The 25485-nt window shown below is 34.9% G+C and overlaps 2 protein-coding genes across 2 annotated transcripts; one reads left to right on the top strand and one right to left on the bottom strand.

Moving 5' to 3' along the window:
* The first annotated feature begins 3296 nt into the window (after positions 1–3296).
* Positions 3297–4777, top strand: LOC131660814 (increased DNA methylation 1-like). Its single transcript, XM_058930149.1, has one exon. It carries the CDS (start codon positions 3425–3427, stop codon positions 4709–4711), a length of 1287 nt encoding a protein of 428 aa, XP_058786132.1. The 5' UTR covers positions 3297–3424; the 3' UTR covers positions 4712–4777.
* A 183-nt stretch (positions 4778–4960) lies between these two features.
* On the bottom strand, positions 4961–10730 carry LOC131660813 (WD repeat-containing protein ATCSA-1). Its single transcript, XM_058930148.1, has 9 exons — positions 10400–10730; positions 10059–10313; positions 9805–9964; positions 8383–8561; positions 8000–8210; positions 6151–6305; positions 5805–5894; positions 5379–5450; positions 4961–5286 (listed from the first exon to the last, which is right to left on the bottom strand). Exons 1-9 carry the CDS (start codon positions 10553–10555, stop codon positions 5245–5247), a joined length of 1320 nt encoding a protein of 439 aa, XP_058786131.1. The 5' UTR covers positions 10556–10730; the 3' UTR covers positions 4961–5244.
* Positions 10731–25485: the final 14755 nt, after the last annotated feature.

Raw genomic sequence — 25485 nt, 5'->3', positions numbered from 1 at the left:
AAACACTACTTCATAACCATTATCACAAAATTGACTTATGCTAAGTAGGTTATGATTTAGTCCATCTATTAACCAAACATTATTAATAGATATAGAGAAATTACCAATAGTACATGTACCAATGATCTTCCCTGTCTGTTTCCTCCAAATCCCATATTTCCTTCCTCTTTCAGAGTTAGGATTTGGAACCAAGACTGCTACTTTGCTCGTCCCTTTAAACATATCTATAGTAAAAAAAAAAATCAGATTTAGGTACCCATAATTTCATGGGTCCTCTAGGGTTAGTTATGAAAGGGTTCTTCTGACTTTGTACCTTAGACTTCATGCAGTAGGGCTTGGAATCATTCAAGACTTTTACTTTAAAAGTTTTATGCCTTGAATTGATCTTAGCCTTTGGTTGTGAGCCTTTCAAAACCTTAGACTCTGATGTCTTAGGTTCTGGTCTCTTCAGAACTTTAGAGTTTAAAATAATTGGTTCTGATTTCTTTGAAACCTTTAACTTTGAGATCTCTGATTTTGATTTCTCTCAGAATCTCTGATTCTACAATCTTAGGTTTTGGCTGGTTCAGAAGCTCTACTTTGTCAGCAGCGGATACAAAGTATGAATAGAGTCCTTTATGAGCAGAAATTGAAGAAGAAAGATAATTTGGTTTAACTGTAGGTCAAAACCATTGATGGTCAGATTTTTTAGAGTAACCAAGACCTTTTCCTCAACTTCTTCTTACACCATAAATCATGGATGCAAGTTTCATCCTATTAAATCTATAAATGACAAACTCCTGAAGAGTCATTTCATATTCACCCAAGAATTTATCAGACGCATCTTCAATTTGACTTCTTTCTAAATCATCATAATGATTTTGAAGAACCATCGCGCCAAAAGCTCGGATCCAGTATCATTTTCGACCATCACTCTATTTCTGATTTCAAAATAGAACAATAACTAATTCGATGAATAATATAATATAGACAACTAAATTTATAGTTAATTCTAGTTTCAGCAACTTAAAAAGAAGTATATTTAAGCAAAATAAAATAAAATTATTTCAATCAAACATTATATAATTAATTATAAATATTTGATATAGACTATTGTTGTCATTTGAATTGTTTATAGCTTTTTTTTCTTTTAGAATAATTTTGTAATGGATCCCACACGCATCTTTTCTTATTTTTAAAAATTAAAATAGAGATAAATAAATATATTTGAACAATTAATAATCCATTTAAAATATTCAATTTAATAACATTTTTCATCTATTAGTAATATTAATTTATAATTTATTACTTTAAAATCTAAAAGATATATTATATTTTATTTATTATTAATAAAAAATATTTTTAAATTAATAAATAGAAAAAATTTATTTTATGAAATTTTAATTTATATATTTTTGTTCTCTCTTTTTTTAATGTTCAATTAATAATTTTTCATTGAATGGAAAATATACATGTTTATTTTAATTTATTTTATTCTTTTTAGCATAGCTTTGTAAATATACATATTTCTTTTTCTCTCATCTTATAATATTATTTTCTCTTATCCATACCAAACTACTTAATAATAAATGTATTTTTATTTATCTTTCTTTTAACTTTATTCATTTATTTTCTTTCACTTTAACAAATCAAAATCTTAAAATTTCAAATTATATCATTCATTCATTTTCACACATTGCCACATCATTGAAAGTTAAGTTCTTTCGTATTTTAAAATTAAAAAACTTAATAAATAACTACTTTAAAAGTATTTTAAAATTGTAGAGTCAAATTAAAATTTTCTCTATCCGAACTAAAATCAAAATAAACTCCTATTTATAAAGGCCATTTACATATTTAAATTTATATTAATAACAAAATAAATTATAAAAAAAATCAAATCTTGTTAAATAATATATATCATGTGACTTTTAATGAGCAAATTAAATCTTGCATAAATAAAAATTAAATGAATATTGGGCCTATAATTGACCCACTATTTTAGCTATTCCCTATAAAAATTCAAAACAAACCTTATTTCAATCCATATCATATGCCATGCTCTCTGAATTTGAAACTTTCGTTGTAGCTTTCGGTTTTCTTCATTTCGCAATACTTGCTACTTTTTCTCCTCTTCAATATTCAAATTTCAAAGGTTAGCATCTCATCATCTTCCACTATTATTTTCAATTTCAATGTCTTTTATTGGAATTGTTTTGAATGTTCTATCATGTAGTAGTTATATAATGATATTGGTGTCAATTGAGTTTTTTTTTTGAAGTGAGAAAATTTAAACATTGAACTATATCAAAACTAATTAAAATAAGTTTTACAATTTCTTTCTTCTTCATTCTAATTCTATTCATTCAACAATAAAAGTTTCCATTCAAATTCTTCTGATTTCTTGCTTTTCTTGCTTTTCTGTTTCTAGGCATCCAAACATGTATATGTTGAGTTTAATGCATTAGGTTATTTGAATAAAATTGACTATCACACTAAATTTTTATAAATTTGGTATTTTTTTAATTTTAGAATCTTCAAAAATATTTTCTTGACATAATTGGAATAAGTTGTTAATAAAGATTTTTTTAACTAGTAAATGAGATTAATTTCTAAACCGTAATAGTTAATTTTTGATATAAAACCATTCAATCTAAACTCACCTAATAGATATGTTATGAACCTTTAAAGTAATTTACTGTCAATTACTATAAAAAATAAAATAGTCAAAATAATATTCTTAACGAATAAGAGTTGCACATTAAATGTTAATTAGGACTATAGTATCAAATCCATCCATTTATAATCTAAACAAATCAAATATCTTTTTAGATTTTATGCATTTATTGTTTCCATTTTGCTAGTTATTTTGTTAAATTTCATCTTTAAAACATGCAACTTTAATCTTACTAACAATGAAATTGTGTCATGCAGATTTGATTGATATATAGTTGTAGATTTTGATATGGCTTCAAGATCAGAAGCTCCTGATATTAATATTGAAGCTGAATATTGTCCAGAAGCTGTGATTGAATGGTATCGATTAACGAGACTTAAAGAAAAAGAAAAGGGTGTTCGAAAAAAAGATTTGAGTTTGAAAGCAAAACAACATCTTGTTTTCTTGGGCTGGAAGCTTTGGTATATCGATAAAAAATGTAGATGGGAAATGCGTTATACTTCGCCTTCTAGTGGAAAACATTATATCACTCTTAAGAATGCATGTGAGATTTGTATTAAGGATGGAAGTATTTCGGTTCAAGACCCTTCAACTTTGCTACAAGCACCAAAAACAATAATTTCTAAGAAACGAAAGCGATTGAGATCTTCTAAAGAATCCGATCAATCAAGTTCTAGTGATGATTCTGAAGTGAGTGATACTATAACTTCGACTTCAAAGGAGAATGAGAAATTAGCGAATCAATGTGAATCGGAAGTTACTAGTACAATGGAGAATAGTTCAGAAGGTTGTAGTAAAAGAGGGAAGGTATTGAGTATGAGTATGAGGAAAAGGTCTACGCTTCTTTATTGGTTGATAGATAATCAAGTTTTGGCTTCAGGGACTAATGTGTTATGTCGTGGTGGTAATGATATAGTCAAAAAAGGGAGTATATTTAGTGATGGTATAATTTGTGATTGTTGTCAAGAGAGTTTCACTATGACTGCATTTGAGGCTCATGCTTGTTGTACAAGGCATAGACCGTCTAGTAGTATTTTCTTAGAAGACGGGAGGTCGTTGTCTGAATGTCAAAGAGAGGCTCTGAGTTTACGTGGTGAAAAGATGGAAAGATACAACGATACTATTTGTTTGGTTTGTGGTTTAGGAGGTGACTTAATACTATGCGATCAATGTCCTTCTTCGTTTCACCTTGGTTGCTTAGGTCTTGATCGAGTTCCGGATGGTGATTGGTTTTGTCCGACTTGTTGTTGCAAAATATGTCATCAACCAAAATGTGAACAAGAAGAAGGTCCGGATCAGAAGGATAGTAACGTTGTTATTATGTGTGTTCAATGTGAGCAAAAATTTCACTTTGGATGCTTAAAGGCTATAGGATTTGGTGACATGGAGGGCAATGCTGAAAAGAAGAATTGGTTTTGTAGCGTAGATTGTGGGAAAATATTCGTATCTCTAAAAAATATGTTAGGTAAACCAATCAAGATTGCAAATGATCTAACTTGGACATTGTTTAAGAATGTGAGTAATGGTGATGATGATCATGGTGGAGATTTTACTTCTGATGAGGTTAGTCAAAAGGAGAGTAAGTTGAATGCAACTCTTGGTGTATTGCGTGAGAGTTTCGACCCAATTGTTGATGTTATAACCAAAAGAGAATTGGTTGAAGATATTGTTTTTAGTAGATACTCAGAACATAACCGATGTAACTTTAGTGGTTTCTATAATGTGATTTTAGAGAAAATGGATGAAGTGATTTCAGTGGCAACTATAAGAATTTATGGTTCAAATGTTGCAGAAATAGTTTTTGTGGCTACCAAAAAACAACATAGAAGACAAGGGATGTGTTGGTTGTTGATGGATGAGCTTGAGAGACAGTTGACTTGCTTGAAAATAAGGAGCTTGGTTTTGCATTCCTCTAAAAGTACTATAAACACCTGGACAAAATCCTTTGGGTTTGCGATAATGTCTGGTCACGACAAGCGTCGATTTATTAATCATACTCTTTTAGAATTTCAAAATACTATCATGTGTCTTAAATCACTTGATAGACGGGTATGACCGTGTATTGTGTGATGATAGTTATATTATGTCAATGATACAATTGTTTTTGATGGTATAACTCATTTTGGGCAAGTTTTTAAAGATGTACTTGTTTTGAGGGATTTTTAATGATATGATTATGTTGTTGATTAATAAAAACTGAACATTTTAATAACAAATCTGTGTATTTATAGTCTAAACAAATCAAATATCTTGTGATTAATTAAAAAATAAAAAATCTTGAAAGAAAATTATAAAGAGTATGCATTTTAAGTCTAAAAATTCATCCAAATTCAAACTAACAATATGTAAATGTGTTGATATTTACACTGACATAGTTTACAAGACAAAAAAGAAAGAAGGAAATCTATCTACAAAAGTAGTAGGCTACTATTATACAATGTTTGAGGCTTGTCCTTCTCATTCTCAGCATTTCACATATGCTCAAAAACCAGAGCAAACCTTTATTTACAAATCCCGCAAACATGCAAGTTACAAACTGCAGATCAATTATGAACGGGAAAATGTGTGACACGAATGGAAGGCGAAACTCAGTTGCTCCAGTTATCTTGATCGTCGGGATCTCCTTCGTCCTACAGTTTATCACATAGTCAGACAATGTCAGGCTGAAAGGTGCTCTCACCGTTCGTATATAAAAAATAAAAAACTGATTCAAAGAATGTACCATTTCATCGGCAATTGACCTAGCAGGTGACCATACAAGAATTTGTCTATCATTTCCACCTGTGTACAACTCCTGTGACAATAACAAAAACTGTAAAAAAGTACATGGAGTCTTAATTCTGCAACCATGTATTACATTACATATCAACAAAGTGTTCAATTCAATACAATCTATAGCCATATTTATGTCAGTAATTGTGATCCATATTAGGGCCTCTGCTGTTTTATGACTTGTTATAGCTGAGTTACAATAAAGGCATATGTCTTCTGAGTTCTGTTTCCATTTATCTAATTCATAACCATAGAAAAAATACTTTTAACTGTAAAATGAACATGCTGGACCAAACAACCAAACAAATTTCACCGCTTAGATGGAAGACTTATTATGGATTAGGATAAAAAATGAACAACCAACTGTTGAACATACCTGATCCTGTTGATTAAACCAGCAGGAGTTTACAGACTCATAGTGTCCACGTAGTATCGTGTGTGCGTTCCCAGACCACATATCAAATGCCTGAATAATGCAAAAGTGAAATCAGTATTCCTCACTGTATTCTTAGAAATTAGTTTATTAGCAGTTGTGGGGGTGGATTTAATTTCTTCTGTTAATTTTGTTCCTTTTGTTTTGTTGTTGTTCTTGGGTTTGAGTACCCGAGATCACTTCTTTATATTTGATTGCCTTTTATGATGCTTCAAAAAAAGTATTCCTAGTTATATTTGTACGTCTAATTTTTAAGTTAACTAGGCAATAAATGAAATGAACAACATACTTTCACAACTCTCATGCATGGAACAAAAACAACGGTCGAGTCTTGAGTTGTAGCTAATTGAATAGGTTTGCTTGTTTGCAAGCGGACTGTTTCAAAGTTCACAAGAGTGTCGCAGCCTGACTCAACATCCCACAACCTCAATCTTGAATCAGACCCTGTGATCAAACAGCACATCAATGTAGATATAAGAAATCGGGTAACAACTGATTCAAATTAGCTATTGCATAGACACTAATAATTCCATATTATCTCTTTCAAATTAGCATTCTCATTCAGTTGCTTAAACTTAGAATCACTTTAAAAATTAATTTTTATTTAACATTACGATATAAGATTATAATTCTAGCTACATTATTTGATTGTGTCATCTAATTTCTAATTAGAAAACTGCTCTTACCATTTTTGTTATTGGTACCAGTTAAATTTTGCCGCCTCATGTGTGACTACTAATTGTTGTTTTTGGTTATAAACATTCCCAATGAGACTTATGTAGCGAAACATTTACTATTGTTATAGGTACTTATCTTCCTTCTGTTGCAGCACTGTCAAAAATATTACTCAACAGATAACGAAAGACATTACCAATGATTTGTCTTTATCGTGTTTATTTTGCGAACTTCTCTCTTCAACGGCTCAACCCTTCCCTTCCCCATAAATCAATGGATGATAATATATTTTTCCATATGTGATGCCCAAGCTTTTGTTAAATACAGGTTTAATGTTATTTATATAGGAATATATCTTTATTTAAGGCAATTATGTGCCTTAGCCAGTTCTATTGAGAGCAAAGTTGCTGCTGTACATATGTTTGTTGACATTTCTCATATGGATGTCACTCTCAAGGTACAACTTCTCAGTCTCTACCGTGTTCTCTCTGCCTCACACACAGAATACATCTCTACCTCACCCTGATGTATTTCTTCTCTTCTATATAATATTGCCGATATTAGTTTTCAAAAACAAAGCCTCACTTTTCAAAACCTCAACTATATTATCGTTTGGAGGTAAATTAATTGACTAATCACTAATGTCTATGTGGTTTCCATGTTAATGATTTTATTGTACAAATAACTTCTGCTTATGACTTTCAGAGAAGAGTTTTCAACTTTCAGTAAGGAATCTGTCCAAGACCATGTTTATGTCTTGTGATTTGTTCTGATAATTTATTGGTGTTAGAATATTATTACACACCAGTGGGAAACCATCGTGAACCATTAAATATAAGATAAGCCCAAAGGCATCCCTTTGATTACCTGTAGCAAATGTGACTGCATTGCAGACTGACAGAAGGTAGATAAAGTATTTCCTTGTGAATTTTTTTTAAAGCAATCTGTCATGTGTATGTTCAGTATAAGAAAGGTGTGTATGTTTTATAATGGTCTAACGATGATTGTTAACAATTAACAATGAAAAAAGGGATAATTGTGTACTTACAACTCATGTATTATAGAGCACCGGCTCCAAGAGCTTATATAAATAGGCCTACAAAGATGCACTGGTGTCTATCTTTTTCTGGCAACAATTGCTCAATGAATATTATATTACAATGAAAGACACTTGTGTTTTATAGGCGCACTACAAACAGCTCCTCTCAAAGAACATAATAGGTTTGAAAGATAAATATATAGCTCATTTTTCGAGAAAAAACAAAAGAAAAACAATTTTCTAATTGAACTTGTAATGTCTAACTTCAATTTTTGGGTATGAGTTGCAATGTTTAACTTTTATTATGTTTACATATTTCTAAACAAAATGTTCTTAAAATTTCCTTCGACTTGTATAAGACACTGTTCTTAGCATGGGTCTATTGAGTAATACGGTATAATTGTATAAATAATAAATAAACAACCTGCACTTAAGAGATACATGCCATCCTCTGTTACTTTCAATCCTGTAACAGCACCATAGTGAGCAGTTGCACGATCCTGTGTAGAAATCATTCCTGGATGTAATTTCTGCTTCATGGGTCCCTTAGATGATAGCCTGCCAATTTGCAGTTGTCCACTGCCACTACCATTGACAAATTTCTTCTGTGCAGCACGCATTTTTGTACTTGATTCCTGTGATTAATAAATAAGGCTTTGGGATTATAACAAGCACAAATACTGGCATTGAAATTAAGTACTTGGTGAAATCTCAGCTACACAAACAAAATAATCATGACTTGCAATAATCAACTACTAAATCTCGCAAATTATAAACAAGGAATAAGCCAAAGTTAAAAAAAGAAACCTTAGTTAAGACAGAACGTTTGAGTATAGGTGGACGTTTTCCAAGCTGTGTACGAGATTGATTTAAAACCTGGAAACAACCAGCACGCCTTATGTCCCAAAAACGTATGGCGCCATCACACCCCCCAGTAATCAAGACCCATTCACTTGAAGCAGACCATTCAACAGTCATTACACCATCTGACATCACAGAAATCATGTGAGGCAAAAACCTCCTTTTAATAATATTTATCACATCATGTTATAAGAACAATCACACACACAGACACCTCAGTTCCCAGTATATTATAATTCAATATATTTATCTACCAGTGGCAGAATTTGACATATTTTATGAGGCGGCAAAAATATACATAAATATATTAAAAATATTTATACTTGTTATGTTAAGAATTGGATGTTGACACAGTGGTATAGCCCCTTTGATTTCACCAGACGTAAGGGGCTTCAATTCTTATATTTTGATGTCTTATTTGTTATCTTTGCACAAGGAAGAATAAATGAGATACAAAAATAGAAACTCTAGGGCTCAAACCTGCATGTTTCTGGTTTAGTACAGTGCTCAAACGTTAAACCGTAGTGTAAAATTTGTATTATAACTTGCATAATATATTACAGTCAAAATACATTCTGCGGTCTTTTAAGGTACATGTTAGCAACAAATTAGTCTTTTAAGTTCTTCTGTATCAGATTGGTCCTTTAAGTCATAAAATATATGTACACCGTTTACCAAAACAAAGGTGCAAGAATCAATAAGGATGCAAGAATCCAAATCCAAAACAAAGGTGCAAGAATCAATAAGGATGCAAGAACCAAAACCCATTTCATTGTATGCTGGAATCGAAAAGAATCAATATGGATGCAAGAACCAAAATCCAAAACTCATTTCATCTTTTGGTGTTAATTTATGGGTTTGATGCATAAACACAAAAATCCAAAAGAAAAAAAATTAGAGAAGTTTTTTATGAACTATGATTGCCAAAAAAACCCATTTTCTCCTAAGCAATTACTGGATTTGAAACCCCAAAAACGGATAGACATAGACGAGTTTGAAGAACACTAACGGAGCTGGATGGAAAACAGATAAAAAAGACAATGGCGTGCACTTTAATGACTTAAAAGACCAATATGGTACAAAAATAACTTAAAGGTCTAACTTATTACAAACATAGCCTAAAGGACTGCAAGAGGTAGCTGCCAGCCACTACTAAAGTCCTCCACTAATAAGGCACATTTTCATACATATAATTCCCGCTATATTTTTCCTATCTGCGCCATCTTATACAGGATCTTTACTATTATAAGATTAACTGTGAAATAATTTGACTGAAAACATAAGTTAACACTTGTTGTAAGAAACACATAGCATAAATAACAAAACAGAAAACAGTTTGTTGGAAGTTGAAATGAGAACACGACACACCTCGATGACCCGACAAAGTATGAGCAAATGCCCCAGAAGCAATATCACAAAGACGAACTTGCACATCCTCAGTTCCAGCTGCAATAAGCATGTGAGAAGTCGACAATGTAGACATTGCAGTCTTATACACCTTCCCAGGCATTTTAAAATTCACCACAACCTACAATACAATAACAACACAATAAAGAAGTTAAATCTGAGTGTAAAATGTATAATAATTATGAAATTATTACCACAATTAGGTTAAAGTGAACCTGAGTAGTATTAGTGTCCCAAACATTAACATGATGATCATATGAACCAGTAACAAACAATCCAGTATCAATGGGATACCATATAGCTGAAGATACAGCAAACCTATGAGCTAGTTCATGTTGCTTATCAACAACAAATAAGCAATTATGTTTCGAGATCAAACCGTCGCATTGGCTCGGCCGCTGCACGTCGAAAACCGCGACGGATGCATCAGATGCAGAAGATAACAGATATCTTCCCTCTGTCAAATCAATCTGAATTATTATTAATAACAGTCAGATTAAGAAACCTTTCAAAGAAATGTGAGAAATTTGAGAGCAGTGAAGTGAAGAAAGAGAACCTGAAGGGAATTGATTGCGCCTTTGTGAGGGGAAACGAGTTCTTTGTGATTTGATAACTGGAGATGCGAAATGCGATTGGATTTTATGCGGTTAGCGAAGGATTGTGGACGCGATTTTCCGGATTCTCTGTCTCTGAGGTTCTTCCACGTATCCATATTCGGAGCATCTTTGAATTTAGAGTTCGGTTTTAAGAAGGGGGGGACAGTTGTTGGTGTCTGTGTGTTGAGAGTGCGGCCACCATGAAAGTCGTATTGGTCTTCTTCCTCCTCCTCCTCCTTCACTGCTCCACCTGCCTGAAACTCTAGTGGACTCGATTGTTATGGGCCCAAATATAAAAATGAAAATTATTTTAATAACTAATTATGATAACAAATCATTTATATATAAAATCATTTTTAACTTTAAAATTATTTTGGAAATTTTGTTTATAAAATAAAATTTTTTAACTATTAAATTATTTTTGAAAATGTGTTTATGAAATGATTTTTTATGTATCATAAAATATAATAAATAAATATTAAATAAATATTTTTATTATTATTATTAATTTTATATATATAAATAAGGTGTTGATTTAAATATTTATTAGGCTAATATTATTATTATATTTTGATTATAATTATATATATTTAATAATATATTTTAATTAATATAATTAATTATACAAATTAATTGTATTGATTCAGCTTGATTTTAATTTTTGAATAAGTAGTGAGTTCTTTTGGATATACATCTCTGTAAACACATTTTTTCTATAAAAAAAAGTGTCTTCGAAAGTACGTCTCCGAAGTCATATGTTTTCTAAAAAAAAATGTCTTCGGATATGTGGTGCCGAAATAACCTTTTTTTTTCAAAAAAAAATATGTCTTCGAAGATACATTTCCGAATTATAGAGACATTTATGGAGTTTCGTTAGGGGTTGCCAAGAAGCCTGTGAGATGTATAAAGAAATTGTCAAATTCTTTTTTGGCAAAAAGTAAAAAATGTCTTTGTATTTGAATATGTATCTCGACGCACCGTTTTTTTACAAAATAAGTGCAAATATGTAATAAATTGTTTAAATAACTTAAAATGCATTCAATTGAGTTTTCAGAGTGAAATGTTGTTTTTTTTTTTTTGACAAGAACAAACTTAAGAGCTTTCATTCATCAAATCAATCTCAATACAAGGAGGTATCATAGTAAGGGAACTACGCCTAGACCAAGAATCGGCCGCCTTAGCTAAGGAATGGGCAACCGAATTCGCTTGGCGCTTAATGAACTTTACCTCAAAGTTCGGAAAACAACATAACAAATTCTGAATAGACTTAATTATAAAACTAAACTCAGAATAGCCAACATGCTTGGCTTTAATAGAATTTACGACTAATTGACAATCACTTTCAAAGACAACATAAGAGAAATGGGAGGAGATGGCATGTTGGATAGCTTCCTTCAAAGCCATGGCTTCAGCTTCGTGGACAGAAAAAAGACCCACATCCCAAGCTACACCTGCTCTGATGAATCTCCCCAAATGATCCCTAAAACACCACCCTCTATTAGTCGTACCACGAACGTTATTAAAACATGCATCAACATTACACTTCAACTGAATTATCATAGGCGGACTCCAAGCTACTAAATTATTATTATTATCACCCATAGCATGCTCCTCTATGGCTATAAACCAATCATACCAGTTGTGATATGCTTGTAAACCAATTCTTATAGCATCTTCTCGGACATCTTGCCAGACCACATTATTTCTACTGCGCCAAAGGACCTCAAGCATAACAGCAAATCTACCAGCATCCCTACGGTCCTCTCGACTACAAACGTCAAAAATAAGGGACTTAGCATCATGAAATGATTGTAAACGAGAGTCGATTAAGGATGACAAACCTGCTGCCCGCCAACTTTGAGAAGTAGACGCGCAACCGAAAAAAACATGCCAATCATCTTCATCTTCACAATCACACCACGGACAAAGAGATGGGCAAGGGACATGATGATGTTGCAACGTAGTACGAGTCGGGAGGCAGCCCCGACAAATCCGCCATAACAAGTGTTTGGCTCTAGGTGGTGCGGAAATGTTCCACAAATTCTTCCAATTACCCTCAATACCATACTGCAGAGTACCAGTGTGCAACCTTTTCCAAAGACTATATCCCGATTTCACACTATAATCGCCATTCTTTTCCTCTTGCCAAACCAACCTATCTTCCACTACATCCTCCACCAACGGAACTCTAAGAATGATTTCAGCCCCTGTATGACCAAAAAGAGAGTTCACCTTCCCCTGTATGTTGTTTAAATAGCTTAAAATGCATAGTTTTCATAAAATATCTCCGAATACACCCATAATATCTTAAATATAGAGTAATATCTAAAAATGCATTCAATGAGATTTTTCAACTTTTGTAAAAAGGATATTACTTATCATACAGAGTTTAAATATCTGAAAATGTATTTAATGAGGTTTTTCAACTTTTATGAGAAGAAGATTAGTTATTGAGTTTAAATATCTGAAAATGCATTTAATGATGTTTTTCAACTTTTGTGAGAATGGAATTACTTATCTCAGCCTTTGAAAAACCATAACAGTTGAAATGTAATTTCAAACACACGTTAATCTACACGCAGTTTATTCTTAAGTGAGTCAAACCCTTTTTTTAAAATAATACATAAATCTATTACCGTATAACCTACGAACATGCACCTCCAGACAGATTTTTAATTACAAACGCGTCTGGTCTCCCTCTTCCTTATTTTCATACACTTGAAATCAAATTTCATTCCTCACTTTCAATTTTTTGTTGGACATGTGACTACACATGAGACAGAGGTGAATTATGTATTTCAAAAAAACCATAATTTGAAAACTATTATAATTATTTTCATTGTTTAAAAATAAAGAGTTAAGGGTAAGAGAAGTAACAATGAAAAGGAGTTTAGCTTTTATTTTAGAAGTTCGGTCGAAAGGAAGTGATTTAATACTCTCTCAAAGATTTGGTCTTGAGAGTATTCAATAATTCTTGAGAGCTTTTAGTAGGTTGAACTCTCAGATCCCTTATACAAGGATAATGAAGTTCCAAGCTAACCTCGAACCAAGGTGAACTTTTGAACCAAGATGAACTCATAAACTGAACCGAAATTTTGACTAGGCCGACCACAAACCATTGAGATTTTGAACCAAACCTATCTCGAACCAAAGAAAGTTTTGACCGGGATGAGCTTACGAATCGACCCGAGATTTTTACCAGAATAACTATAAACCAAGTTGAGGTTTTGAATCGAACTGATCTCAAACCCAAATAAGCTTTTAACTAGGCTTAGCTGGCGAACCTAAATGGTGACTTGGAATCTAAATCCCCAAAAAAGGGGTTTAGCTTTTAACCCAAATTCATAATCCCATATGAATAGATTATTCAACTAAAGTAAAATATTTCTTGGTGAATTTACAATAATGTCCTTCCAGAATTACAAAGACGCCTCACTAAACAAAAGAACTTTCTCGTAGCGCTACGACTAAATTTAAGTAAGAGAAAGTTGAAAAATATTTTAGAGAGAGTGAGGTATGAGATAGAATACTCATGATCCTGGATGTAAAAAAGTGATAGGAAAGACCATTATTTATAAGCTAGAAAATGGGTAAAAAATGAAATTTATTGGGTCAAAATTAATATGTAAATTGATTGGCACCATGTTCGAGTTGATTGAAAGACCTCAAAATAAACATTTAGGATGTTTAAAAAGGAGGGAAATGGTATATAGTCACATCAAGATGTTGTCCCAAACGTTTAAGGATAATTCTTGCAATAACCTAATTGAATGGGTATAAGTGCCAATCGATTGGACAATATAAATTTTGTCCAAAATCATTTAGAGAGTTCTTGATTCAATTGCAACACCACCTGGATGTGCTTGACTGGCCTTTAATCTCCTCGTCTGTGGAGTTCCCGTATATATGTTTCACCATCCTGTCACAGATGGTGGAGAAATGCTCATATATCTAGCACTGATAAAAGAACACAAATACAACAAAAAATAATTAAGAAATGTTATTCGTAACAATTAAATAAGAACTACACTACAAATAATAATTTCTATTATACCTGGAATAAACTCAAATAACCAGCAAGTTGTTTGGTCTCAAAGGCATTCGCATGCAACTCTAAGTGTTTCATATAGGATGGTCAATGCAACGCATCCCCAATCCCAGTTGGTATCGTCAAGGTTACTTAACAACCACATATACTGAGCATCAATATAAACATCTAATTTATCCGCAAAGAAAGTACATGCTACCAAATGTAGCATGTACACCCTAGTGGTAGGCTCATCATACATTTGTGCCTCCATAAGCTCGTGGTACCTATCTCGAAGCCAAGATATTCGTAGGTGAGCTCCCTGTTAAACTCAAACTCCTCTAACTCGGCCTCCTCAGTGACACCTAAATCTTGTACAACTATCATACATGCAAATATGGTTAATAACAGTAGCGGTGAAGAATCTACCGACAATAGGGATATGGAACAATGAGGAGACATCATCTAAAGTTATAGTCACCTCCCCAAATAGAAGTTGAAAGACAGATGTCTCCTTGGGCCATTGTTCAACAAAGGTAGACAGAAGTGAAGCGTCAAGCATGGTGAGGGAGCACTCAACAAATGATAGGAGCCCAAAATATATTACATTTCACTTGACATGCTCAAGCATCAAACTTCTTTGGAAGTTCTTCATCTTGGAGTCGTGGGATGCCATCTTCAATGTAGGACGGTCCTGTAACAAGCAAAGTTTTAAAGTTATCAGTTAGCTTTCAACACATCATGGAACAATGATAATTAAATTAAAGTTAAACATAAAATATGTATACCTCTCCCTGCCATAATCGGTATGAAGGATAGAAAAACACTTAGAAAGGGGGGGGTTTGAATAAGTGTAGTCTTAAAAAACTTGAACGATAAAAATAAATTGCACAGTTATTTTTATCCTGGTTCGTTGTTAACTAAACTACTCCAGTCCACCCCCGCGGAGTGATTTACCTCACCTGAGGATTTAATCCACTAATCGCAACAGATTACAATGGTTTTCCACTTAGTCCGCGACTAAGTCTTCTAGAGTATCCTGATCACAACCTGATCACTCCAGGAACAAATGCTTAGACACAAGCTAAGACTTTCTTAGAGTATCCTGACCACCACGTGATCACTCTAATTACAACTGCTTAGACACAAGCTAAGACTTCCTAGAGTATCCTGATCAACACTTGATCACTCTAGTTACTTACAAATTAATGTAATCAAATAAGAGTTTTACAATGCTTCTTAAAAGCTATAATCACAACAGTGATGTTTCTCTTAACGTTTAAGCTTAATCTCACTAATATATTACAACAGCAATGTAGTGAGCTTTGATGAAGATGAAGTTTCTGAGCTTTGAATTTGAACAGCGTTTCAGCAAGTCTTTCAGAATAATTTCGTTCAGAATTTTGTAACCTTGCTTCTCATCAGAACTTCATATTTATAGGCGTTTGAGAAGATGACCGTTGGGTGCATTTAATGCTTTGCGTATTCCGTACAACATTGCATTTAATGTTTCACGCTTTTGTCAACTACCTCGAGCCTTGTTCACGCTGTGTCTACTGACGTTGCCTTTAATAGCTTCCAACGTTCCGTTTGTCAGTCAGCGTAGCCTGCCACCTGTACTTTCTTCTGATCTGACGTTTGTGTATACAACGTTTGAATATCATCAGAGTCAAACAGCTTGGTGCATAGCATCTTCTTGTCTTCTGACCTTGAAGTGCTTCTGAGCGTGATACCATGAGAACTTCAGTGCTTCTGCTTCTGATCTCAAGTTCTTCTGATGCTTCCATAGACCCATGTTCTGATTCTGCCTTGACCATCTTCTGATGTCTTGCCAGACCATGTTCTGATGTTGCATGTTGAACCTTCTGAGACAAAGCTTCTGAGCGCTGATTTGTGCATACTCTTTATATATTTCCTGAAAGGGAAATTGCAATGTATTAGAGTACCACATTATCTCACACAAAATTCATATCCTTGTTATCATCAAAACTAAGAATATTGATCAGAACAAATCTTGTTCTAACAATCTCCCCCTTTTTGATGATGACAAAAACATATATAAATGATATGAATTTGCGATCAGAAAGAGCAGACGGCTAAAGAAAATTACACAGCTATAGCATAAGCATGTGAATATGTCTCCCCCTGAGATTAACAATCTCCCCCTGAGATGAATAATCTCCCCCTGAAATAAATACTCGAAGAACTTTAATAATAAAAGACTTCCCTGATTATTTCGGTAGAGACGATCACATAAGCTTCTGTCTTCTGATAATTCATAGCTTCTGACTTCTGCTTCCATTGGACAGCTTCAGAACTTGAATTTCTTTGGATCCCTAGAACACTCACAGCTTCTGATTCCTGCTTCCATTTAGGACAGCTTCAGAACTTGAATTTCTTTGATCTTCAGAACATTCACAGCTTCTGATTCCTGCTTCCATTTAGGACAACTTCAGAACTTGAATTTCTTTGATCTTCAGATCATTCACAGCTTCTGATTCATGCTTCCATTTAGGGCAGCTTCAGAACTTGAGTTTTCTGGATCTTTAGAACATTCACAGCTTCTGATTTCTGCTTCCCTCGGATAGCTTCAGAGTTTTGAATTTCTTCTTACATCACTTCATGCTAGATTGTATCAGAACATTGTTGAATGTACCAGAGCATCATCAGAGCATCTCTACATCCTGAAATGTTACAGAACAAAACTAAACGACAAAAGTCAGCATGAATGAGTTAGAACATAAAATGTGTATCAGAACACAAAATATGTATCAGAGCCATATAAGCCATATAGAATATATCAGATCCAATAGACAATGTGTCAGAGCAAATAGACAATGATTTGGATCATATTCTATTATCAGAATTTCTGATCATTCTTCCTTCTTGCTTCTGATTCTGAAGCTTCCTAGCACTCAGCTTGCTTCAAGAATCCAAGAGCTATTTCTGATCATTCTTCCTTCTTGCTTCTGATTCTGAAGCTTCCTAGCACTCAGCTTGCTTCAAGAATCCAAGAGCTTGATTCATTTTGTTGCTTCTTATGTTGATCTTGAATCTTTGATTCCTGCAACAACACAACTTAAAAACATAGAACTTTGCAAGTTCTGTTAGTAAATGTGGAGCCTTTTTACTCGGTAACTGATAATATTAATCAGATCATTTATCATATATTTTCTCCCCCTTTTTGTCATAACATCAAAAAGCATAAAAGATTCAGATGTAAAGCAAGAGACAAAAGGAAAGAAACATAAATAACTTTTCATTGATTTCAACAAGAAGGATTACAAAAGAGGAATGCAGGAAAACAGATGCAACAAGGAAAGAAAACTACAAAGACTTAAAGCCTAAGACTCTATCCTACGCAAAGACTGCGCAAACAACTCAAGAACCCTCTGGTCTTCAGTTTGTTCAGCCATGAAAGCTTGAAAACTCTTCATGCCTGTCCAGACTAGAACCTCCACTGTAGGAGAGATCCAAGAGACCAAAGAGGAAGTGAGGGACAGTTCATAGACAGGGAGCTAATGTTGCAAACGGGCTCCAGTGACTCAAGAAGGTCTTCTTCCTTTGGATAAATGTTGATAACAGCATTGAAGAAGAGATCTGTCTTGAAAGAGACTTGGAGAGCCATCCCAAGATATGCTTCACATCCTGTAACTGATTAACCCTTCCATCCATTCTCATTGAGTTGAAAGGATTCATGATGAACGCTAGGTTGAAGATGAATGAACTAGGGTTTATGCCAAAAAACTTTGTTGGACAAGAGAGAAAAAGAAAGAGAAAGAGAGCCAAGACTTATTGAAAAAATGCAACGAAATGAAGGAATAAATAGAGGGAAAAAGAAGAGGGAAACGTTCGAGGAATATAAAAATGAAAAGAAGGACAATAAAAGAAATGATGAATGGCATTTAATGTAACATGACGTGAGGAGAGATAATAATGACAAAAGACGAGATTTGCACAGTTACCTAAGTAGACGTCCCCTCAACTGCACGCACGCTTGTCCAGAAATAGTGAACACGTGTTTACCATCTGGATAGCCAGTTACAGCTGTTTTGCTTTTAAAGAGATTCTGAATCAACTTAGACAATGAAACGTTAGTAATAACTGAATCACAATTTCTAATTGATTTCAATCAGAACTTCTTAAAAAAAATCCAATTTCATTTTAGAAGATACTCATACATAAGATCTTCTCATCTTCTCATTCTGGGCATAAATCCATACTGATATTTGTTAGAACAAGATTTGTTCTTATCAATTATCTTAGTTTTGATGATAACAATAATATGAATTTTGCTTAAGATAATATGGTACTCTAATCCAATGCAATTTCCCTTTCAGGAAATATATATAAAGAGTACGCATAATTCAGCGCTCAGAAGTTGTGTCTCAAATGGTTCAGCATGCAACATCAGAACATGGTCTGGCAAGACATCAGAAGATGGTCGAAGCAGAATCAGAACATGGGTCTATGGAAGCATCAGAAGAACATGAGATCAGAAGCACTGAAGATCAGAAGATGGTATCACGCAACAGAAGCACTTCAAGGTCAGAAGATCAGAAGATGCTATGCACCAAGCTGTTTGACTCTGATGATATTCAAACGTCGTATTCACAAACATCAGATCAGAAGGAAGTACAGGTGGCAGACTACGCTGACTGACAAAAGGAACGTTAAAGCTACTAAAGGCAACGTCAGTAGACACAGCGTGAACAAGGCTCGAGGTAGTTGACAAAAGCGTATAACATTAAATGCAATGCTGTACGGAACACGCAAAGCATTAAATGCACTCAACGGTCATCTTCTCAACGCCTATAAATATGAAGTTCTGATGAGAAGCAAGGTTACCAATTCTTAACAACTCTGAACGAAAATAAACTTGCTGAAACGCTATTCAATCAAAGCTCAGAATCTTCATCAACTCACTACATTGCTGTTGTAATATCTTAGTGAGATTAAGCTTAAACGATAAGAGAAATATCACAGTTTGTGATTATAGCTTTTAAGAAGCATTTGTAAACTCTTGAATAGATTACATTAAGTTGTAAGGAACTAGAGTGATCGTGTGATCAGTATACTCTAGGAAGTCTTAGCAGTTGGCTGAGCAGTTTGTAACTAGAGTGATCAGGTTGATCAGTAGACTCTAGAAAAGTCTTAGAAGTTGTCTAAGCAGTTGTTCCTAGAGTGATCAAGTTGTGATCAGAATACTCTAGAAGACTTAGTCGTGGACTAAGTGGAAAACCATTGTAATCCGTGCGATTAGTGGATTAAATCCTCAGGTTGAGGTAAATCATCTCTGCGGGGGTGGACTGGAGTAGCTTCGTTAACAGCGAACCAGGATAAAAATTATTGTGCAATTTATTTTTATCGTCCAAGATTTAAAGTCACACTTATTCAATCCCCCCCCTTTCTAAGTGTTTTTCTATCCTTCAATTGGCATCAGAGCGCCGGTTCTAAGGTGCAAGCACTTAACCGTGTTTAGAAAAGATTCAGGAAGAGAAAAACGCTTCATTTAAAAGATGGCTGGTGAAACTCCGACAAATCCACCTGCATCTACATCTGGCTCTGCTGAGCAATACAACGGTAACAATGGTTATACAAGACCGCCGGTATTTGAGGGTGAAAACTTTGAATACTGGAAAGATAAACTGGAAAGTTACTTTCTTGGTCTAGATGGTGATCTATGGGATCTTCTGATGGATGGTTACAAACATCCAGTAAATGCCAGTGGCGTAAAGCTGACAAGGCAAGAAATGAATGATGATCAAAAGAAGCATTTCAGGAATCATCATAAATGCAGAACTGTTTTGCTGAATGCTATTTCTCATGTTGAGTATGAGAAAATATCAAACAGGGAAACAGCCTATGATATATATGAATCCTTGAAAATGACTCATGAAGGAAATGCTCAAGTCAAGGAGACAAAAGCTCTTGCCTTAATCCAGAAGTATGAAGCCTTCAAGATGGAGGATGATGAAGACATTGAAAAGATGTTTTCGAGATTTCAAACTCTGACAGCTGGATTGAGAGTTCTTGACAAAGGATACACCAAGGCTGATCATGTGAAGAAGATCATCAGAAGCTTACCCAGAAGATGGGGTCCTATGGTGACTGCATTCAAGATTGCAAAGAATCTGAATGAAGTTTCTCTGGAAGAGCTGATCAGTGCCTTGAGAAGCCATGAGATTGAGCTGGATGCAAATGAGCCTCAAAAGAAAGGTAAATCTATTGCATTAAAATCTAATATCAAGAAATGCACTAACGCTTTTCAGGCCAAAGAAGAAGATCCTGAAGAATCAGAATCTGAAGAAGAAGATGAACTGTCCATGATTTCCAGAAGGGTAAATCAACTCTGGAAGAGCAAGCAAAGGAAGTTCAGAGGCTTCAGAAGTTCAAAGAGATTTGAACATGGAGAATCTTCTGATGACAGAAGATCTGACAAGAAGAAGGTCATGTGCTATGAATGCAATGAACCAGGACACTTCAGGAATGAATGTCCAAATCTTCAGAAGGAGAATCCCAAGAAGAAGTTTCATAAGAAGAAAGGTCTTATGGCAACCTGGGATGAGTCAGAAGATGATTCAGAAGATGAGCAGGCTAACTGTGCGCTGATGGCGACAGAAGATGACGGATCAGAATCTACATCAGAATCAGATTCTGAAGAGGTATTTTCTGAACTTACTAGAGATGAGTTAGTTTCCGGATTAACTGAACTTCTGGAATCCAAGTCTCAGATTTGTATTAAATACAAAAAGCTGAAAAAGCTATTTGAATTTGAAACAAAGAGGCTTGAGTTTGAAAATTCTGAATTGAAAGATAAACTTTTAAAATTATCCAATGATGTTGGATCTCCTTCTAATTCAGAAAAATCCACTCCTAGCCTAAACCATATTCTGAAAGAATATGATTTAAGTTTCAGGAAGTTCTTATCTAGAAGTCTAGGCAGAAGTCAGCTAGCTTCTATGATATATGCTGTGTCTGGAAACAAAAGAGTTGGCATTGGTTATGAGGGTGAAACCCCATACAAAATTGAACCTGTTGATGAAATGAAACTCACATACAAGCCATTGTATGATCAGTTCAAGTATGGCCACTCTCATGATATTAGGCACACTTCACATGCACAAAGTTTTCACATAACACACACCAAGAAGCATGTGACACAACCTAGGAAATATCATGAAACTCATATTAAAAATTATCATGCTGTTCCTCCTATTGCTTATAATGTCAAACCCAAGTTCAATCAGAACTTGAGAAAATCTAACAAGAAAGGACCCAAGAAGATGTGGGTACCAAAGAAAAAGATTATTTCTTTTGCAGATTCTCTTGATAACAAAGAAGACAACATTCAACATGACATGACACCTGGACTCAAGTTGCTTTCAACACTTGAAGGGAAGAAAGATTGTCTTCCAAGTTCTGGTTCTTAAATCTGTTGAAGAAACTATGTTTGTAGGAATTCAGAAAAGAAGCTTATTAGTCTTGGAACCATCTATGATGTTTGCCTCTAAGGCTTTGATGTTTCTTTCTTGATTATTCTGAATGCTCTAAATGCTACAGAATATACAACATTGAAACATTGATTGTGGACAAATCAATAAACATCTGTTTTGATGATAAACTTGTTTCTGATGAAACAAAGAGCTTAAGAATTTCTGCAGATACAGTTTTGTCTTATCAGAAGCTGCAGAACAAAGAAGTGAACCTCCAGAAGCTGTGTACATCAGAAGATCATTCAGACTTATATCAACACACTTCAGAAGGAGTATTTCCAGAAGAGAAATTAGATCAATTCAGAAGCAGTAATCAGAATTTGAAGGCGTAAAATCTCTCTGATATTTACAGCTGTCATCTATTATCTGATGATGAACACGTATCTGTACGGTTAGTACAAAGCGTGCAGTGGAAAAGACGCCGACCTAGGTAACTGTTTTAAATCATTTCATTTACCACGTTCTCTCTCCTCACGTCACTCATCATTTAATAAAATTGATTTCCTTTGATTCTGGAACTGTTCAATTTATATTTCTTATTTTTTTCTTTTCAAATCCGTCTCTATATATGCTTTTCAAATCATATCATACATCTTTTTCGCTCCTTTGTCTCTCTCTCTCTCCTTGCATTCTCTCGTTTGAAAAGTTCTTAGCCGTTTTCTAAAAACCCTAATCGAAAACCCAGTTCGCTTCTCTTGCTCGTTTTCGTTCGTTCTGCATCAATGGCTGCCTTCTCATCCCAAAATGCTGAGTCATCTGTTCCTCATCATCTCCAAGAAGAAACGTTGCAACTTACTCCTGTTGTTGCATGCTCTATTCCCAAGAACAAATTAGAAGTTCTATGTGAACTTATTGTTGACTTTGACAACCTTGAAGAACATGGATTTAATCTTAAAGAAGACATCATCTTTCAAGGATGGACCTCGTTGTTTGCTGAGTTCGTTGGCCCAGTTTATCCAGATCTTGTCAAGGAGTTCTGGGCACATGCTGTGGTTGCTCCAAAATCAATACTTTCCTTCGTCCATGGAAAGTTTGTTGTTATTACTGAAAACATCCTAAGAGTGATGTTTGATTTGAAGAACGCGGAAGGAGCTTTTGAAGTCGATAAAAGGGAAGATTGGGAAGATGTTCTATCCACTCTCTATTTAAATATCAAGAAAACAAAACACGTCAAGGAGTTGAGAGATATCTACAAAATCTGGACAAAGATCATTCTTGGGTGCTTCTACCATAGGAAAGCGACACATGCCGCTGACTTCATAAACAATGAGCAAAAATATATTCTTTATTGCATTGCCACTCAGAAGAAGGTTGATGTGGTTTACATTATCTTCAACAATATGTGGAAAGCAGTAAAGGATTCCAGAAACGCTTTCAGAAAAGAAAATGGTGGAACAATCATTCCTTTTGGTAGAATTATTACAAACCTTCTGGTGCATTCCAAGATTGTTGAGAGTCTGGAATCTGAAGGTATTGTGAAAGACCTTGCTGTCACATCTGGGGCTTGTCTGAACGCATTCACTTTAAAGAGGATGAACGTGATTAAGGCTATCATTAAGACTCCTCAACCTCTTGCTGGAACAACAATCAGAAGAGAGCCAGTTCTAGCTGAATTCAAAACCTTCTTCAATAGTGAGGTACCTCAAGTCAGAACTAAGTATCTGAAATCACAAAAAGAGGATAAGAGTCTTAAAGATCAAGACAAAGGTGCTCCCATTAAAGTGAATCGTAAGAAGGAGGAAAGGACCAAAAGAAAGTTTGATCATCCTGCTGCTACCACCAAGAAAGAAGTGGTCCCAGAAGAAGTGATTGCAAAGGCTGTTAAGGCTGTCTCTGCTGATTTTGAGAAGAAAAAGAAGGAAGCTGAGAAAAAGAAGAAGAAGTCAAATAACAATGCTGAAGTTGTTGAAGTTGTTGAGAAGAAGAAAATCAGAAAAAGGAAGATGATTATTCAAAGCTCAGATGAAGAAAATGCTGCTCAAGAGGCTGAGAATCAACCAGAAGTTCTGGCTTATGTCAGAAGGAAAGAAATCGCTAGCGGCAAAGCAAAGGTTATTGAAGAGCCGAAGAGTAAGAAGCAGAAAAAGACTGAGGATGTGGCCAAAGCTTTTCTGAGATGTTCCAAAGGTATATGCATTTCTGAACCAAATTCTGTTCCTGCTGTTTGTTCAGAAGCTGCACCAATAGAGATTGTCCCTACACCTGAACCAGAAAAAGCCACATCAGAATCACCTGTTTATGTCCATGTTCTTACACCTCCATCTTCTCCTTTAACCATTCCTTCCTCTCCACCTACCATAAATCCTGTTCTGGATATACCACCCCTTCAAACTCTCTTTCCATCTCAACCTTCTCTCAATACCACTCTTGAACATACTCCCTCCACCTCTCAAAACAATCCTTGTGATTCTCCTTTTCCAACCTCTGCATCACATGAGCAGCTGCTCCGTGATTGCAACTACACTCCCAAGCCTCGTCCTGAAGCTGAAGTGGTAGTGTTAGATTCTGATACTGAAGCAGAATCTTCTTATAGGTTGGATAGAGAACCTCTTCCATACTTCACCTCCAACCCTGCCTTTTCAAAAACCCAAATAAAATCCCGCCCTGTATATCCTATTGGTGTAGTTTTTGAAAACATAAAGAAGAATCTCAGAAGTACCTTTGATACTCTCAGAATTGCTGAAAGTTCTGGATTGAATGATGTTGCTATGTGGAACTTCTGGAGGATCTTTCGCAGAAAATCAGATGCTCTGTTTTTAGAACTTCAGGAAGCCTGTGTAGCTGCTGCCCCACGGCCTCGTGGAATTCTGAGGAATTATGAAGACTTCTGGTTTGCCCGCCTCAAAGGAAGATATCTTTTGGAAGAGAAGCCCTTTGTGGATGAGATGGAACAGTTGAGACTGGCTGCTGCAATGGAAGCAAACCCATGCAGGGACATGGTTATCTGGATTCCTGAGTATCCTGTTCTGCTAGGAGATTTCAAGACTCTCTTTGACTATCTGAGGGAAAACCCGTCTGAGAAAGATCCAAACTTGGTCATTCCAGAAGTTGTTGACCCACCAGAAGTTGAAGGTCCTTTTGCTCCAAGGAATCTAGCTGCCATTCTTCAGGCACTTGAGAATGGAGACTCGGAAATTCCTGCTGCAGAGTATGGAAATGCTTCTATGCAAGAAGCAGATGCTGAAGATCATGTTGCTGAATCAGACCCTGTTGAGGATATCCCAGCAAATGATACTTCTATGGAAGCTGCAGATCAAGTTGTCATTCCTGTGGATCAAAGTTGTGAAGCTTCTTCTGATGAACCTTCTCGTCTTGCAAAAACGCTAGAAGAAATTCAGAGGAGACAGGATGAGCAAAGCTCACGCAATGACAAGTATGATGCTTTCATTGAGAGGCAAGAAGGACACAACAACGAGATGAAAGAGATGCTGGCCAAGATCTTGTCAAGACTAGGGCCATCTTAGATTGAGTCTATGCTGTTTCTTTCTTTTCTTTGCATCTGTTTTGTTTCTGTGCATCTGAT

Source organism: Vicia villosa, linkage group LG3 (assembly GCF_029867415.1).
Source record: "Vicia villosa cultivar HV-30 ecotype Madison, WI linkage group LG3, Vvil1.0, whole genome shotgun sequence".
Classification (NCBI taxonomy): Eukaryota; Viridiplantae; Streptophyta; class Magnoliopsida; order Fabales; family Fabaceae; genus Vicia; species Vicia villosa.
This window is presented reverse-complemented; position numbering and strand designations above follow the sequence as displayed.

Bases quoted from the DNA above. Each gene is read 5' to 3' on its own strand.
- LOC131660814 (XM_058930149.1), top strand. From the start codon at position 3,425: ATGGAGAATAGTTCAGAAGGTTGTAGTAAAAGAGGGAAGGTATTGAGT.
- LOC131660813 (XM_058930148.1), bottom strand. From the start codon at position 10,555: ATGGATACGTGGAAGAACCTCAGAGACAGAGAATCCGGAAAATCGCGT. The intron at 8,211-8,382 runs GTTTCTTTTTTT...TATTAATCACAG, and splicing joins AACGTTCTGTCTTAACTAAG to GAATCAAGTACAAAAATGCG. The intron at 5,287-5,378 runs GTACATTCTTTG...GATAAACTGTAG, and splicing joins GGTCAATTGCCGATGAAATG to GACGAAGGAGATCCCGACGA.